Here is a 19,308-nt window from a genome sequence, read left to right as displayed (position 1 = left end):
TCTATGTTATATATAGATAATATATATGCTGTAATGTGTACACCAGGCCACTTGTTGGCGATGTCACTGTACACAATAGTCGTCCGTCACCACTTTGTGGTTTGAATTTCGTCTTTTGACAATTTTTGAAACATATATTAATTCATGGCTGCACGGCGGTTGTGTGGTTAGCACGCAGGCCTCACAGCTAGGAGACCCGAGTTCAATTCCACACTCTATCTCTGTGTGGAGTTTGCATGTTCTCCCCGTGCATGTGTGGGTTTTCTCCGGCTAGGTTAATTAGTGACTCTAAATTGTCCATAGGTATGAATGTGAGTGTGAATGGTTGTTTGTCTATATGTGCCCTGTGATTGGCTGCATGGCCACCAGTTCATATGTGTGTACCCCGCCTCGTGAGGATAAGCGGTAGAAAATGAATGAATGAATAAATATTAATTCATGGCTGCACGGTGTTTGTGTGATTAGTGCGCAGACCTCACAGCTAGGAGACCCGGGTTCAATTCCACACTCTGCTATCCCTGTGTGGAGTTTGTGTGGGTTTTTTCCGGGTACTCCGGTTTCCTCTCACATTCCAAAAACATGCTAGGTTAATTAGCGACTCCAAATTGTCCATAGGTATGAATGTGAGTGTGAATGGTTGTTTGTCTATATGTGCCCTGTGATTGGCTGCATGGCCACCAGTCCAGGGTGTACACCGCCTCTTGCCGTGAGGATAAGCGGTAGAAAATGAATGAATGCTGTTTTGTGGTTGAATACGGCCTGTTATTAGTCAAAACATATGCAAATTGTGTTTAAATTGCATCACTTCCTGTTCACATTTATAGCAACACACACAAGCATGAGTCTTATTATAAAAATGAATAATGTGATAAAAATGGCTACACTGTAAATATGAAAATGTATGGCTCTCATCTACATGAAACTTTATTACTAGGTTGTTTTTGTGTTTACATGCCCTCAATTTGGCATAACATTCTGCCAAAGTAATCACCTGCAACTGACAGCCTCAGATAGGTTTTTTCCACTGTTGTCTTTGCACAATCTCTTCCTTCTTGCTTGCATTCTGATATTTCCCCCAACTATGTTTTTTTTTTTCATCCCTTGAAGGAAAAGCATCTGATGTAGCAGCGGGGAAAGAGAGAAGGCTGTGTACCTTGTGAGGAGGATGCAGCAGAGCCGGGGCTGCATGAAGAGAAGGCAATAATTAGGCAAGGCAGGATGAGAGAAGGCTGACATCAATGAGATATGCAAATGTACGCTCATCCTGTCAGCCGCAGACACATCTGAACGTCCTCTGAATGTCTGAATGGTCAAACAGCAGATAGAGCCGCAGTATTCCAGAACTGCATTTCCTCACTGAGGATTAATCAGCTCCACTCTCACAGACAGGAAGTGGAATGGAACAGTAAATGAGCACCCCCCCCCACCCCCCCTCCAAGGCAGATCAGTCCCTGCTTATTCGAATGGTGTGCAAAGCATCTCTGGCTCATTTTTGAAATATGATCTCGCAGGAGTTTGCTGTTTACAAAATACACATTAATGAGTTCACGCAGCGGGGGGGGGACGATGGCCCTTACATAGTCATAACATTAGGAGGCGTGTGTTCTGCAGCCAGACTCTTATTTTAACGCGCGCCAAGAGAAACAAACCATAAAAGTGCGGAGGAGCTTTTTTGAACTTAAGAACGTTCAAAGTACAGCGTGTCCTTCCAGGTTTGCTTCTACAAACAGCGGTTTATCTTTAGCACATGCGGCGCACGCTTTTAGTAATACGCGTAAACTTATTGGGGGGAACGCAAGTGAGCTAATCTTTGGTGGATGTCTTTAACGTTTTAGCTAGCATCAGTTTCAGTGTATACAAATGTAAAAATGAAGACATTATGATTCGTTGAACAATGTTTTTTTATTTATAAATACTAATAGTACTAATATACTTGGGAAACAGTCTCCAAAAACAATCACTTACATTTATTTGTAGGTTTAAATTGACGCGTGTTCATTTACAGTCCTGCCTTGACAACATCCAATATGGCGGCGACGTTGACGTACGGCTCAGGCCTCGATCTATATGAGGAAAAACGCCCAAGAAAGGTTGCCCTGTTTGCAGGACTCAACAACTTGTAAAAAATTAAATACATATGAACTACAAAATGCTTATTGTATGTTTCGAAAACGGGTTTTTGGGAGTCTTTTTTTAGCATTATCTAGTCTGTCTTAGCTTAGCTTAGCCTAGCTCTAGTAGCCTGGCCAAATATTAACTAACCCATGTAAGAACAAATATATATTTATTAAGTAAAGCACTCCATTGTGATATTATCATTATTTTTATCACTGTCAATGTTCATTTTTTGAACTAACATATTTAAAGCAGTTACCGAATTGAAAATATTACCGGAATGTATTCGCTCAACTGCATGCTTTTATTTTAAAGGCGTAACCGGAAGCGGTTGCAAGTTACGCTCTCTAACTCGACACACATCGAGCGCATGTGGTGTGTTTAAGCTCAGTCCGACTGAGGTGTACTCGGGGAGAGAGGAGCACTGCAAAATTGAAGGTGCTCTCCACATCGCATCCCCTTTTGACTACTTCACGGTGTTCTTTCTGGATTTCCTTTCCCCCCTCAATGAACGACAGATTGAATTTTTGGACTTTGGATGAAGTTGGGAGTTTTTGGCTTGCACAACAATGTGACCATGCTGAGTTGAAGCATTGACTGTTCTCCCTTGTCGGATTTACGAGTATCTTTTATCGATCCTGAGACGTTGGGGGGGGGGACTTAAGAATGGGCAAACTTCAATCCAAACACGGTAAGAGATGTTTTGAATTAAAAATGCAATGTCAACTTCATTGATTAAGTAACAATTATGTGTTGTTTTTGAATGCTCCCCCCCAAAAGCGTGCAAGCGCAGAGAGAACCCAGAAGGTGAGGACCTTAGCGAACAATGCCACGTTCAGGGGTCGTAATACAACAAGTTTATTTCATATTCTCTTCGTGTTAGGCGACAGTTTTGTCGTGAACGCCTTCCTCCGGAGAGGCATGGACGAATGTGAGCGCTATGGAGGGATGGATCACAAGATGAAGAACATGCAGGTAACTCATATTAATATATACATTGAAATATACGTGTGGTGTGGTTTTAATTCAATACTTGAATCACAGTTAAACCCAATTGTCGTATTTTATTTTTCAATACATTTATTATCTGCCCATTTGAACATCAAATATCACATGCATTGTTGTTTGATGCAATATTTAACTGCTGGTATAGGCTCCAGCATACACCGAGACCCTTGTGAGTAGAGGTGGCATGGATGGATATCTGTGTATGCAACTTCAATGGGCACAAAATGATTTAAACTGACCCAAAAACCTTAATTTTCTATGAAGGATTAATTAATAATTGAATAATAATGTTTTTAAAAAGTCATACATTAAGAATATTAATTAAAAAAACTGTAAATATTATTAAAAAAAATTATATCTCACACAAATAATTCCACAAAATATTCCATGAAAAATAGTCATGATTGCAAATGATAAAAATCAGATGAAATGTTCACACATTCTTATGCTTTTCGCCGTATGTGTGTGTCAGTCACATGAAAGTAGTCCGCATGGAGCTGTGACACCCCCTGCACTTTTTTTTGTGTGTGTGTGGGGGGGGTGATTTTGCCCATCATTCACAAGCTGTATTTTAAACATGAACACATATTTATTTCCCTTTTCTGTGCATTATAACACGAGAAAACTAGTTAATATGAGCTAGCTAACAATGCATTGGGACACTTATTTCAATGTGAAGCCCTGGAAAAAATTAAAAAAACTAAAAAAAACGTTATACTTTAACCGTACACTGATGATAACATGTAATAGTTGGCAGTATTTTAGCTTATTTTGATGATTTAAAACACTACCCCAAACTTCTTGTTGTCGACGTTTTCCAGTAGATTAAAGCATGTGATTGAACGCGTGTGACATATGAAAGTAGTCCGCATGGAGCTGTGACACCCCCTGCACTTTTTTTTGTTGTGGGGGTGATTTTACCCATCATTCACAAGCCGTATTTTAAACATGAACACATTTATTTCCCTTTTCTGTGCATTATAACACGAGAAAACTAGTTAATAAGAGCTAGCTAACAATGCATTTGGACACTTATTTCAACAGTGAAGCCCTAAAAAAAAAAAAAAAAAAAGCGTGTGATTGGACGCGTGTGTCAGACACATGAAAGTAGTCCGGATGGAGCCGTGACAACCCCCTCCGCCCCCAACCCCATGTAAGATGAGCCGAGCCCTTCTTGACTTTTAAAGTGTCTTGACGAGCACGTGTGTGAAGACGACAGGCAAAAAGTGTCTTGTTCTTCCTGACACGTCGATTGCCTCCCTCGACGCAACAGCGAGTCGATTATTCCGATCCGGCGTCCCTTGGTAGGACATGACGGCCTTACGGGCACGCATAGTGGACGGAAAGGTAGTGGTCTCCCCCAAAAGAGGGGTGCAAAGTTTGCTCTTGGAGCCCGTGTCTCCTATCAATGCCTCCCATTCTGTACAGCAGTATAACATGACATCACTTCAATTAGGGGTCCACTATAAGTTCACATAGGGGTGCGCTAGCTAAGGTGGGTGGCTAATTTTAAGGTGGTCGATTTCAGGGAAACCGCCATCGTCCATCAGGGCCTGATTTATTTGCTATCATTGCTTGCTTACATCATGAAAGGCGTACGTACCATGGTCATTTTTCATCAAACCTCCATGAGGGATGACACAGAGCTGACTACGCCATCATAGCGTACGTATATGTGACCGCATGGGCTATACTATAGCTGCTGGTTAAGTAGGAATAATCATTTTCCCATACATTTCCACCCCCCCCCCCCCCCACACACTTTCAACCACATCTGCATATTCAGCCCTTTTTCACTCTTGACGCATGTGAGCCGTCGCCTCAATCTGGCGAAAAAAGGAGTTTATGGATTCAGTTTTCTTTTGCACAGCAAAATAAGTATGCAATACTGAACATATAGTCCTAAAAAAGGGACTGTTTAGAAACGTTTTAGTGTTTCAGCTGAATCTTTAGTGTCGCTGCTCATTTATTTTGTTTGATGCCGCAGCGTAGCATTTTTTTTCAAAAGACAACCCCCGGACCGACTGATCTTTCAAGGCTCACTGATTATTGTGTTCTATGGTTATATGAACACAAGTTTGTTTCTACCTTTTCCATTATTTAATATTCATTCATTTTCTATCGCTTATCCTCAAAAGGGTTGCAGGGGGTGCTGGAGCCTATCCCAGCTGTCTTCGGGCGAGAGGCGGGGTACACACATATGGACTGGTGGCGAGCCAATCACAGGGCACATATAGACAAACAACCATTCACACTCACATTCATACCTATGGACAATTTGGAGTCGCTAATTAACCTAGCATGTTTTCTGGAATGTGGGAGGAAACTGGAATACCCGGAGAAAACCCGGAGAACATGCAAACTCCACACAGCGATGGCCGAGGGTGGAATTGAACTCGGGTCTCCTAGCTGTGAGGCCTGTGTGCTAACCACTACACCACCGTGCAGACTTATTAGGTACATTCATTCGTTCGTTCATTCATTTTCTACCACTTATCCTCACCAGGGTTCCGGGTATGCTGGAGCCTATCCCAGCTGTCTTCGGGCGAGAGGTGGGGTACACCCTGGACTGGTGGCCAGCCAGCCAATCACAGGGCACATATAGACAAACAACCATTCACACTCACATTCATACCTATGGACAATTTGGAGTCGCTAATTAACCTAGCATGTTTTTTGGAATGTGGGAGGAAACCGGAGTACCCGGAGAAAACCCACAAGAACATGCAAAGTAATCGAGGGTGGGATTGAACTCGGGTCTCCTAGCTGTGAGGTCTGCGCGCTAACCACTCATTAATATGATTGATTCAAAGTCGAGTCTGAAATTTAAATAGTTATACTATCTTATATATCCGCCTTGACACGCAGTCATCAATTTTGCTTGTTTACGTATATTATTCTGCCACCTTGTGGTCGTTTATATGGCTTAACATTGTTCTGCAGGAGAAATCCATTAGTGTGGAGTTGAGTCATCACCTCTTTTTGCCTCTTGAGCCAAAAAACGTAAAAAAAAAATTGGGTTTATCTTTAAAATCCTGTACTATGATCAGCCAACATTATGTTTATGAATATGTTTATTTAGTTTTGGATCACAAGTGATCACTGGAGAGCAGGATGTTGCTTAATGGCTGCCATGTACTTGTCATTACAACCTGTCTAACCACCTTTTTACACACGTGGCAATTACGGTACAACACGAGAACAAGTGACTGACAAGGCGGAAGACATTTTGTTTAATTGCATCCTCCGACTTTGTCCTTCCCGTTGCTTATGTAAACTAAAAAAGCACCAAAACAGTTCATTCTACCCCGCCCGTTATTAATGATAACTGCATCCACGCAATCAGGCGTGTAATTAAAATGTTGAAATAATGTTCAGAATTGTCATGAGTAATAAAGTTTTTGACATGCCGAAGATGCTAAGTTGACTTGCTTGCTAAGCTAGGTGCCCTGCATGATGAGCTGCAGGGACAGATAGCATTACTTGTGACTTCATAGGGAGGGGGGGGAAGCAGATTGGCCAAACATTGCTGTTTAGCTGCGACCGCCCGCCCCCCCATTGTCGAACTGGCGGGGGGGGGGGGGGGAGTAGGACTCCTGGGCTGTCTGGCTGCAACTTCAAAGTGCAGCGCTGAGAGTTATAAAAGGGCTCTGATATCAGCGGAACCTCCGAACCCTCGCCCCCCCCCCCCCCCCCCCCCCCTCCGTCTTGGGGAAGGGGGATGATGTACTGCCGGGAAAAGAAGCACAAACATGGCCTGTGCCCAACGTGAGCCTGTGTAAACTTCGAAAGCTTCTTGATAAAGCTTTAATTTTCGCCCCGGCAATCTGCAAAGGCTTTGCTTTAAGGAAGGAATAACAGCAAATCAGACGACTTTAAATATTGATCTTTGGGCAAAGCGTGATTCCAGTCGGCAGCTGGCGGGTTGCCGCCGCCGCCGCCGCCTTGTAATCCCGCCGCAAGCTGCAGAAGAAATAGTTATTGGGGACGTGATGCAGCAGCACGGCCATGACCGAGCACAATATGTGCAGGAATTATGACTAACCATTTTTTATTTGGGGTCTAAGGGTTTATTCAGTACAGCCGTGCGTCCATTTATATTCCGATGATTCAACTACATGGATCTGTGTTTAGCATGTGTTCCGGATGGGATATATCTATCTAACATTAGCCTCGTTTACATGACGAGTTTTTCAATGGAATCGTTCCGAATGACTTTTCCAAAAACAATGGTATCCATGGAAAGGAATATTCCAATCTCTTGTCTACATGCGCCGCTATAATCAAACAGAATAGTCAATGGGGCATGCCCAGTAAAATGTAAACATCAACATCACGTGATATCGGCAATATCCGTATTGCCAATTTTTCGTTCGTCCAGTCTTGAAATTTAGTTTGGATCCAAAACAAACTTTCCGCAGCAATCCAGTGCCGATTGCTCGACTCCATTTTTAAAACCGAAGAAAACGTCTCTATAGGGGCGCTCCGATCGATCGGCCACCGATATTAGTAGCCACGTTTACATGAGTTTCTTTTTCCGAATGGAATCTTTCCGAATGACTTTTCCGAAAACAATGGTATCCGTGGAAGGGAATATTCCAATCTCTTGTCTACGTGCGGCGCTATAATCAAACAGAATAGTGAATGGGGCATGCCCAGTAAAACGTAAACATCAACATCACGTGATGTCGCCTTCCCTGACTTTTTCTTTCCCTGTGTTGCCAGTTTTTCAAAACAAACTTTCCGCAGCAGTCCAGTGCCGATTGCTCGCCTCCATTTTTAAAAGACATTCCTCCCACATTCCAAAAACATGCTAGGTTAATTAGCGACTCCAAATTGTCCATAGGTATGAATGCGAGTGTGAATGGTTGTTTGTCTATATGTGCCCTGTGATTGGCTGGCCACCAGTCCAAGGGTGTACCCCGCCTCTCGCCCCAAGACAGCTGGGATAGGCTCCAGCACCCCCAGTGAGGATAAGCGGTAGAAAATGAATTAATGAACTTCTGTCCGGTATACAAGGTAGGGATGTCCGATATCGACTTTTTTCATAATTGGGGGGGAAAAAATCAAATACCGATATTAACCGATATTGCATTATTATGCTAATACCGGATCGCTAATTATCAGACATCTAATACCAGGGGTGTCACGTGACACACACAAGAATGAGTCTACGATGAGTTTGTTACGGTAAATGTGCTCCGGCGTTTTGGGGAGCTGATTGGTGGGGCGGTGTTTGGGGGGGGGGGCGGCAGGAAGGACCCCGGGTGTTAAGAGTTGAGTTTCAGCTTGGCGTGAGTTACTGACTTATTTTATATCATATATACCTGGAGTGAGGTTATTCAAACACGTGTACAATTTTTAGGCCTTATTCAACCAAGACACATCATAATTTACTTTTGATGATTTATTAAAACCATAACCATAACATTGTGAAGCTGCAAAATTCGAAGCGCAACATGGCGACAGATGGCTATATTTTCGAAGTTTTTTAATCATGACACAAATGCCAAAGGAGTCAATGACATACAGTACGTACTCAGTCCCGCCCATGGGTCTACAAAGGTATTTTTGCTTGATGGCGGCCATGTTTTTCATCCAATCCTGCTGTTATTTTACATACAGTAAGGACAGTAAGACTCTAAATGTGTGTACTAAATTTTCTGCTGATTCGACTAAAGACCCTCAAGTCAGAGTGGCTGAATTTCAAATCCATTCGACTAACCGGATTTAACTTTGTGGTTTAATAACCGTACCACCATGTTGTGAATTTGTCCGAAAAATTATATTACAGGCAACCCAAGTGGAGATACATGTTTTGACCAATTTTAAGTGTAGTGTTTCATAACTTTGTCAGCACCTGTCATCTCCTTGTATGGATAGATGTTGGCCATCAGGGTAAGAAACCTTTCTACTGCCTTGCTTGTGATTGTAGAGCGCAAGCGACGCCGCCTGAGAGGCAAACACGGCGTAGAGGAGACATAAAGGTGCGCTGGTATATGTAGCTCCTTTTTAAACAGTCTTGAAGGCATTTGGAAGGTCTGTTTTTTTTCCACTCCCCCCCCCCCCCTCCCGTCCTCCCCACCCCACCGAAAATGGCTTCACAAGAAGGCGAGCTGTGAGCCTTCATCTCTGAATGAAAAGCATGTGGCTGGCATCCAGAACAGCGGGGTCTTTCAGCACGGCCCCGGCAGACATCTGTTCCTGGTTTGTGCTGAAAAATCCTGGAGCAGGGAGAAAAAGAGATGGGGGGTGGGGGTGGGGGGGGGGTTAGACGTGGTGGGAAGGTTGCCGTGGAATAGGAAAAGAGGAGGAGTGGGGATTTAAGGGTGTTTTTTTTCTTCTTTGGGGAGATGTTTGAGGGGGTTTAGAGGAATTGAGAAGGGAAAAGGGGGGGTTGGGGTTGGGGGGGGGCAACATCTGCATCACTTTGGGATATAGCCCTGTTTCCACGTGACGGCTTCATTCAGTTGCATTCGGAATGCATTTTTTTCCATGTATCCATCCATTCATTTTCTATACCACTTATCCTCACAAGGGTCACGGGCATGCTGGAGCCTATCCCAGCTGTCTTCTGGTGAATGGCAGGGTACACCCTGGACTGGTCGTTTTCTTGTCATAATCGGGGCTGCACAGTGGTGGAGTGGTTAGTGCTTTGGTCTCGCAGCTGGGACACCAGAGTTCAATTCCAGTTTGCATGTTCTCCCCCATGCATGCGTGGGTTTTCTCCGGGTACTCCGGTTTCCTCACACATTCCAAAAAAAACATGCTAGGTTAATTAGCGACTCCAAATAGTCCATAGGTATGAATGTGAGTGTGAATGGTTGTTTGTCTATACGTGCCCTGTGATTGGCTGGCCACCAGTGAGGATAAGCGGTAGAAAATGAATGAATGAAAGATTTGAAAGTTAAATGCCAACGTTCTCTATGACGCATTAATATAACGACTACATAAGTTATCGCATGAGATGTCGAGGAAGTACCAATTACCGTAATTTCTGCACTAAGGCGCACTTAAAAACCTGATAAGTTCCAAAATCTGTAAAAAAAAAATGTTCTTCTACTTTGGTAAGCGCTCCGCTTGATCGACTGTCGGACCATTTCCCGCTGACGCAAGGACGGAATACGTACGCTGGCAACGATAAACTAATCAGAGAACATACAGTACAGTAAGTACTGCAAAAATACTAAATTACTTTATCACTATATTGACAGTTACTACGGTACTGATTATGTCATTGTATGGTCATATCACCTCGTACTTCGGTACATGACAAAAATAAAATTTTAAAAAATAAAATTAAAAATAAAAAACAAAAAAAATATTAGGAAAGCAGGAAGTGAACAAATGTAACAGTTACTGATTGTAAAACAAGAGTCGCTATGGTTGCCTAATTTTGATGTTAAATGCCGACTGAACAAGTGCTTCAAAAGTACGAATGTAGTACCGCTAACAGATATGTAGTAATACCCAAAAACTACTTTGTTAGCCGTATGTTGCAATTAGCATGTAACGCACTACTTTTACAATTGTTCTACCTTGGTAGAACACAAAGGTTGTTGAATGTTTGATTCCTGAGTCATGCTTTTTGATCACCCGCATTAACAGCGGCGGCTCAATAGGCACATCACTCCACACGTCTAAGACTTCTGTTTATCTTCTCCATTTTTTTTTTGTTTGGTTTGCCATTTGCCGAATGCTAACCTCTCTCTCTCAGTGTAAACATCATCGCCGGGGCGGCCTCCGCACTCATCGCCGGTGCGAGATGCTTACATAGCCGCTCTTTCATGTCGCCGGCGTTGCCGTGAGCGTCGCCGTGTCGCCTCTGAGTCAGATGGGCGAGTCTGACCCCGGTCTGTGTGTTTGATGGAAAAAGAAGCATTACATGTCCATGAGGGTATTTTGGAACTCTTTGGAGTGCTGACTAACACTCACCAGGGCAGAACCATCATGATGCGGCGCTTGGGACTGTGCCGCGGTGCCACTGTGCCAGACGCCCACCATGGCAACCGACCCTAACTGTGTCCGTAAGAGTTGTTTGGTTGACAAATTGGAAGGCCGTGGTTTTCAGCCTTGTAGGTACAGAGTGACTGCCCCAGTTGGCACCAGTGCAAGTTGACTGTAACACCGTATGTGTCACCTCCTATGCTTTTCATGGAAATAGGTTGTTTAATTTTTGGGCACTCGGGCTAATAATGTGATGAAGTAGCCTTGAAGTCATTGAAAAGTCCAATGAAGTCATTCAATCCCAGCCATCCCTCTCAGTAGCGGCCATGATGATTTGATGATTTTGACTGATTTTTCAAGGCACACAGAGTATTGTGTCCTTGGGTTATATAGACATGGTATATACCAAAAGAAAGATTAGACTCTAATCTTTCATGAAAATAAAACGTTTTGTTTGTAAATTTTTCAGTTTTTTAGTAATCAGCAGTAAAACATAGGTAAGTTTTACCAAAAACATCAGTAAGGCTTTTTGTGAAAGGATACCTTTCAAGCATAACTTTCACTTTGACACAAATTTTGCCGTATATATTTAGCCAAAATATTGAAACAATTATACCATAACAACATAAACGACAAAGCAATTGAAAAGTCCAATGAAGTCATTCAATCCCAGCCATTTTTTCAAAAGCCATCCCTCTCAGTAGCGGCCATTTTTGATGATTTTGACTGATTTTTCAAGGCACACAGAATATTGTGTCCTTGGGTTATATAGACATGGCATATACCAAAAGAAAGATTAGACTCTAATCTTTCAGGAGAATTAAACATTTTGTTTGTACATTTTTCCGTTTTTTAGTAATCAGCAGTAAAACATAGGTAAGTTTTACCAAAAACATCAGTAAGGCTTTTTGTGAAAGGATACCTTTCAAGCATAACTTTCACTTTGACACAAATTTTGCCGTATATATTTAGCCAAAATATCGAAACAATGATGCCATAACAACATAAACAACACAAACATTTTTGTTTTACATGAAAATAACTTTTTTTTTTTTAAACAATCATACCATGAACTACCGTGTTTTCCGTACCATACCATTCCGTACCGTATTTTCCGCCTGTGCTAAATGCTATGCTAAAACATACAGTTGAAGCGCAGAAGAACGGGAGTCGTAGGCGGACTGTCGAATTTTGCAGGAGCAAACTTAATTTTTTTGTTCGACAAGAACTGACACTCTTAACTGCAGCAAAAGGAGAGCCCAAAAACGTCAACAAAACTGTTCTTCCTAGTACCTGAACCTCAACTAATAGATCCTGGAGTTACAGTATGTACCAACCCCCTAGCATAGGGGTGGGCAAACTACGGCCCGGGTTGCTACATGCGGCCCACTAAGCTTTTGAATCCGGAAAGTGCACCCAAAGTGCTCTCGTCTATTGTGAAGTTGCATCATCACCTCTTTGTGCCTCTTGCTCAAAAAAAAAAATGTAAAAGACGTATCACTTTTAATCAACTTTTCATGTTTTGATGCCTTTTTTGTTACGGGCACCCCAGAACACCTAGAACCTGTTTTTCCTGTATTTTGGAGTTGGAGGCTACGCTTTATTAGCTATTCCCAGTTAAAGCGGGTTAACAGCATATTAAGAAATAGGCGGTTATAATGGGAGTAAATGGGAGGACGCCCTAAGGTAAAGCGTGTCTGCAGTTATGCAAATCTCTTGCATAACTGCATAAGGGATGATAAGTCACACAATTACCCTTAAAAGTGACCGATTTAAAGCATTTGGTCCATCCGGGGTGCCTCTGGGGTTTCGATTCATCTTCACTAGCATCAACACTAGCATGGAAACAGGAGTTCATGACGTTCAGAGACTAGCCCCGTCCCGTTCTAACTGTATTTATTAAAACAACAATTACTTTCTACGTCACGTCCATCGACTACATGTTGTTTCATCAAGTTTTGATGTGCTGTGTGACAGTCGTCAGAGCATGAAGTTCTTACAGGCGGCTCAAAGGGGAATATTTTTAGACAAGAGACACGCTTTCATTACTATCGGAGCTGTTATCCTCACAGAATTACGTCGCATCGCCTTCTCTCTCTCTCTCTCTGTGCCTTCAGTGCCACTTTGAAGTGGCATGGCGCTTCTTTTCATGATGTTCATGATGTTTGTGACATATTCCCACACTTTTCGGCCTGCACACAGCAGTGCCTGAATAGCAAGGCGAGCATTAGATGATATGTGAGATGTGGATAATGTGCGACACCTCCGGGAACTGAAAATGGAAGAAATGCATGCTTGTAAACAGCCACAAACAGATTTGTATCGTATCCCAAACATCTACCTCCTACTATAAACACAGAAAATACACAGGATATATGTGTTATATTCATAAATCAGTATTGGTATTATATTATTTTTAGGCCTGTCAAAGTTCCCTTTAACAGCGGCACATAAAAACGTATTTCCATCTGCGATTAAATGCGATTAATTGTGAGTTAACTCGGGTCCAAATGTGATTAATCACGATCAAATATTTTAGTGGATTGACAGCCCTAATTTTATATTGTACACGTATTTCCATCTGCGATTAAATGTGATTAATTGAGTTAACTCGGGACAAATGTGATTAATTGCAATCAAATATTTTAATGGATTGACAGCCCTAATTATTTTAGATTGTACACGTATTTCCATCTGCGATTAAATGTAATTAATTGTGAGTTAACTCGGGACAAATGTGATTAATTGCAATCAAATATTTTAATAGATTGACAGCCCTAATTATTTTATATTGTACACGTATTTCCATCTGTGATTAAATATGATTAATTGTGAGTTAACTCGGGACAAAATGTGATTAATCACCGCCAACTATTTTAATCGAATGACAGCCCTAATTATTTTATATTGTACCCGTATATCAGGGGTTTGGATACTTTTTCAGCGGTCACAAACACTCCAGACGACACATGATATTGGGTCTACGAGAACGAGACGAGTATGTGACAATCAAATGATTGCATGTCAATCATCTGTCAAGACATCGCGTGTGAATGCACTAATAAGTGGGGAAAAAAATGGTGGGTGAAAATGTTTGATCCCCAAATACCCCAAAAAACTAAGTAACTAACATTTTGGTTCGAGTGGTTAGCGCGCAGCTAGGAGCCCAGAGTTCAATTCCACCCTCGGCCATCTTTGTGTGGAGTTTGCATGTTCTCCCTGTGCATGCGTGGGTTTTCTCCGGGTACTCCGGTTTCCTCCCACATTCCAAAAACATGCTAGGTTAATTCAAACTGACTCCAAATTGTCCATAGGTATGAATGTGAGTGTGAATGGTTGTTTGTCTATATGTGCCCTGTGATTGGCTGCTGGCCACCAGTCCAGGGTGTACCCCGCCTCTCGCCTGAAGACAGCTGGGATAGGCTCCAGCACCCTTCACGACCCTCTTGAGGCTAAGCGGTAGAGAATGAATGAATGAATCCCAGCCATTTTTCCATAGCCCATTTTTGACTGATTATTGCATGTTGAGTACTATAAATTTGTACATGTTGGTAGGTCTGTCCCCCCGACTGTTCCCTCCCGCTCCCCCCAGGGGGAGGGGGCCCGTCCCACTATTTGAGAAGCACTAACCTATATAGACATGGTGTATACCAAAACAAAGATTAGATGCTCATCTTTTCATCACAAGATGCCCCGCCTCTCACCCAAAGACAGCTGGGATAGGCTCCAGCACCCTCTGCGACCCTCGTGAGGATAAGCGGTAGAAAATGAATGAACATATAAGTGTGAAAGTTGCACATTTCTATATGGCACAAACGCCTTCTGAATTGCATAGTTACAATCTGAAGGCAAAATTTGGAAACAATGGCGAGCTTTACGTCAGCATCATTATCAGCAGGAAAAAACGACACCTATATGTCATTTTTATGCCAAAATGGGACATTCCTCCATTTTGACTTGTGGCTAACCAACTTAATGCAGGACTTTTTATCAACTCAAGCTTTGAACGATGCTCTTCTTACAACATTGGAAGCATAGACTTGTCCAAAATGATGATAGTGTGGGGGGGGGGGTATGCTAGGACAGCCCCGTCCAGGGTTAACGGTTTGCGTCTGTGCTCTTGCTTTGCTGCCAGGGGAAAGAAAATACCTGAATCTGGAGCCCTTTGCTTAATGCTGACATTTTTTGGCAAAAACGTCTGGATCCGAGTCTGTGTTTGATCATGTTGAGTCTCCCGGCCAAGCAAAACACCGGGAGACTCAAAGGTTATTACATTTTAGTGTGTAAGGTATGTTTCCACATAAACCCCCTGCCCCCCCCCCCTCCTCTGCCCCTCTTAGAAGGCAGCAGCTCTTTTCCAAGTGTACTTCATTTCGCAATCCTTGGATCAGTCATGGGAATATTCTTTTTTTTTTTTGTTTATTTATGTTATTATGGGCATTTGTAATTGAGCATACACCATCTTCAATGATGCACTCACATCACCTTACATCCTTGCATGTCGTCTCTTTAAATATTTGGAAATGGAGGTTTCTTACTTATTTTTAGAAGGTGCGGGGATTCCTCTCTTGAATATAAATGTGTTTTTTCTATGAATGAGGGCAGTGGAAAAAAACGTCGGCTCCACAGCTAATCCGCAATGGAAGCTTCAGGGAAACAAAATAGCATTCTCAGTCGTAAATCTTAGGGATTGATCTTTTGTCGCCTGACTGTAAACGACATTTGTGGTGCCCGAATGGGTTGAGCTTTGGGTGACGTGCAAAGTTAATCACAATTAATTGCGATAAGTGAAATATTTCAGAGCATGTTTAAGGTTTTCGAGCCCTCTAGACATGATCTAACACCCCTATAGTCACATTTAGACTTGTAAAACCCAATATAGTTGACGTCATAAAGGAAAATAAGACATGACGTAGACTAACATTGACAGCTGCAGTGATCATTCACACAGGAGCTGCTGTCGGCCGCAACTCACACCAGTTACTGGCACTCACCACACTCTACCCCAACGCTATAGTAGCTAGCTAGCCTTGTTTCTTTCATTTCTGATCATTTTAATGTCTAACATGCACTGTTTTTGGCAGTACTGTTCAATAAAAGGTGATTTTGGTTACTATCAATTAAACTATGGAAATGGCATGCTGGAGCCTATCCCAGCTGTCTTTGGGCGAGAGGCGGGGTACACCCTGGACTGGTCTCCAGCAAAGGGCACGTATAGACAAACATTCATTCATTCATGTTCTACCACTTATCCTCACAAGGGTCGCGGGAGTGCTGGAGCCTATCCCAGCTGCTTTCAGGCGAGAGGCGGGGTACACCCTGGACTGGTCACCAGCATATGCATATATAGACAAACATTCATTCATTCATGTTCTACCGCTTATGCTCACAAGGGTCGCAGGCATGCTGGAGCCTATCCCAGCTGTCTTCAGGCGAGAGGCGGAGTACACCCTGGACTGGTGGCCAGCCAATCACAGGGTACATATAGACAAACAACCATTCATTCATTTTCTACCGCTTGTCCTCACAAGGGTTGCTGGAGCCTATCCCAGCTGTCTTTGGGCGAGAGGCGCGGTAGACCCTGGACTGGTGGCCAGCCAATCACAGGGCACATATAGACAAACAACCATTCATTCTTCATGTTCTACCGCTTATCCTCACAAGGGTCGCGGGGGTGCTGGAGCCTATCCCAGCTGCTTTCAGGCGAGAGGCGGGGTACACCCTGGACTGGTGGTCAGCCAATCACAGGGCACATATAGACAAACAACAATTAATTCTTCATGTTCTAATGCTTATCCTCACAAGGGTTGCAGGGGTGCTGGAGCTTATCCCAGCATCTTCGGGCGAGAGGTGGGGTACACCCTGGACTGGTCGTCAGCAAAGGGCACATATAGACAAACATTCATTCATTTTCTACCGCTTATCCTTACAAGGGTCGCAGGGGTGCTGGAGCCTATCCCAGCTGTCTTCAGGCGAGAGGCGGGGTACACCCTGGACTGGTGGCCAGCCAATCACAGGGCACATATAGACAAACAACCATTCATTCTTCATGTTCTAATGCTTATCCTCACAAGGGTTGCAGGGGTGCTGGAGCCTATCCCAGCATCTTCGGGCGAGAGGTGGGGTACACCCTGGACTGGTTGTCAGCAAAAGGCACATATAGACAAACATTCATTCATTTTCTATTCATTTTCTTGGACTGGTGGCCAGCCAATCACAGGGCACATATAGACAAACAACCATTCACACTCAAATTCATACCTAAAAAAAAAAAACGCAAATTACAGCCCGAGTGCGGTAATAAAATGTAAAAAGTTAAAAATCCCGGTACCCAAAAACGCCATATGTAACTAGTGTAGTATTCTATAGTAAATAAAAAGGTTATACGTTGTGACGTTTTTAACGCCATTCACCTCCCAAGCTACGGCTGTTTATTTTTTTGGAAGACTATGTTTTGTTTGTGGAGCAGCTTCCAGTTGGTATCTGTGAAAGGCTCTCAGTCAGGGGGGGTGTGTGGAGTGGGGCGGGGGGGGGCGTCCTTTAGCGTAGAACTGCTGTTTATTTGAAACGAGCCTTTAAGTAAACACGTTACACGGCGCACAGGGGCTCCGTCTGCTTTTGAAGTGGACGGCGCTTCAGGAAAGAAGTGGGTGGGAGTGGGAAGGGGGGGAGAAAAGAAGGCTGCCCTTCAGAGGAAATGAGAACAGAGGCTTCATTCATCATAAATGTACGTAGAAAGAGCACAAAAGTGTTCTGGTATATTAATATATCATCATAGAGTATCGCAAAAACCTCTCTGTTCTTCAAAAGTCCTTCTCCTCCGTTCCAAAAAAAATTCAAATCCCTTGTAAAATGACCACCAGGGACAAAAATAAACCACTTCCTCTCAATGACGAGTCATTGAGAGCCTGGATGACGGGGAACAGGTTCGTGTAACAAAAGTTTGGAGTGATGTGCGGAAAGCCGGCCAGGCCTGCGCTGTCTGCACGGCCACCCTTTCCAAGCTTTGAAGGCGCTCGAGTGCTTCGGCGGCTAACCGCTTTCAGATGAGGACTGTGGCATTTTACGAGTAAAAAAAAAAAAAACGATACCTACACAGGGTTTCAAACGTGTCATCAATCTTCATTCATTCATTCATTTTCTGGAGCCTATCCCAGCTGTCTGGACTGGTGGCTAGCCAATCACAGGGCACATATAGACAAACAACCATTCACACTCACATTCATACCTATGGACAATTTGGAGTCGCCAATTAACCTAGCATGTTTTTTTTTGGAATGTGGGAGTACCCGGAGAAAACCAAAGCAACCAAACTCCACACAGAGATACCCAAGCCGGGAATCGAACCCAGGTCTGTAATTTTAGGTAATATTTGCCCAAAGACAGCTGTGATAGGCTCTAGCATAACCTCGACCCGTTTTTGGAATGTGGGAGAAAACCGGAGTACCCGGACAAAACCCACGCATGCACATGGAGAACATGCAAACTCCACACAGAGATGGCCGAGGGTGGAATTGAACCCTGGTCTTCTAGCTGTGAGGTCTGCATACTAAACACTCGACCGCCGTGCCGCCTGTCATCAATCTTGTGAGAAAAAATACAGGATGGATGTTAGTGATATCTGATCACCTATGCAGGACTTGATTTCAAAAGTAGCACCATAAGCAAACAAAGCCGGCAGGTCTGGACGCATTTTTTGGTTTTTCAATCAAAAGAGAAAGACGACGGGATTGTGGTGTGTGGTATCGTTCTCCATGTCTCGAACATAGCGGGGCGGTAGCTTCAGGAATGTGGAATAAGGATGACGTTTCTAAGAATTCAGGGTTTTTTAAAGGAACATGTTACAAGCTGGCTGCACGGTGAACGAGTGGTTAGCGCTTCTCTGGGTACTCCGGTTTCCTCCCACATTCCAAAAAACATGCTAGGTTTATTAGCGAATCCAAATTGTCCATAGGTATGAATGTGAGTGTGAATGGTTGTTTGTCTATATGTGCCCTGTGATTGGCTGGCCACCAGTCCAGGGTGAGCTCGGTCATCTGGGAGTAGAATCAATCGAGATGATAGTTGAGGGATGTAGCCTCAGTATTTTCAGTCACCGTTCATTCCATCATTGAGTGGCCTACAATGATTACTTGATTGGTAATTTTACTGGTAATGGTAATGGTTGTATTTCATTTGAACATACATCAGATTACAATTGAATGCATCACATAATCAGTTCACAGTTCCACATGTCCA

The 19,308-nt window shown here is 43.2% G+C and overlaps 1 protein-coding gene across 1 annotated transcript in view; it reads left to right on the top strand.

Moving 5' to 3' along the window:
• The first annotated feature begins 2,021 nt into the window (after positions 1 to 2,021).
• Positions 2,022 to 19,308, top strand: part of nkd2b (NKD inhibitor of WNT signaling pathway 2b) — a 36,288-nt gene continuing 19,001 nt past the window's right edge. Inside the window, exons 1-3 of the mRNA XM_058085358.2 lie at positions 2,022 to 2,806; positions 2,896 to 2,922; positions 2,999 to 3,090. Of these exons, the coding sequence (XP_057941341.2) occupies positions 2,782 to 2,806; positions 2,896 to 2,922; positions 2,999 to 3,090 (144 nt within the window). The 5' untranslated portion in view covers positions 2,022 to 2,781. The remainder of the gene's footprint in view (positions 2,807 to 2,895; positions 2,923 to 2,998; positions 3,091 to 19,308) is intronic.

The sequence above is a fragment of the Doryrhamphus excisus genome, linkage group LG17 (genome assembly GCF_037039965.1).
Source record: "Doryrhamphus excisus strain RoL-2023G ecotype Guam linkage group LG17, RoL_Dexc_Guam_v1.1, whole genome shotgun sequence".
Lineage (NCBI taxonomy): Eukaryota > Metazoa > Chordata > Actinopteri > Syngnathiformes > Syngnathidae > Doryrhamphus > Doryrhamphus excisus.
This window is presented reverse-complemented; position numbering and strand designations above follow the sequence as displayed.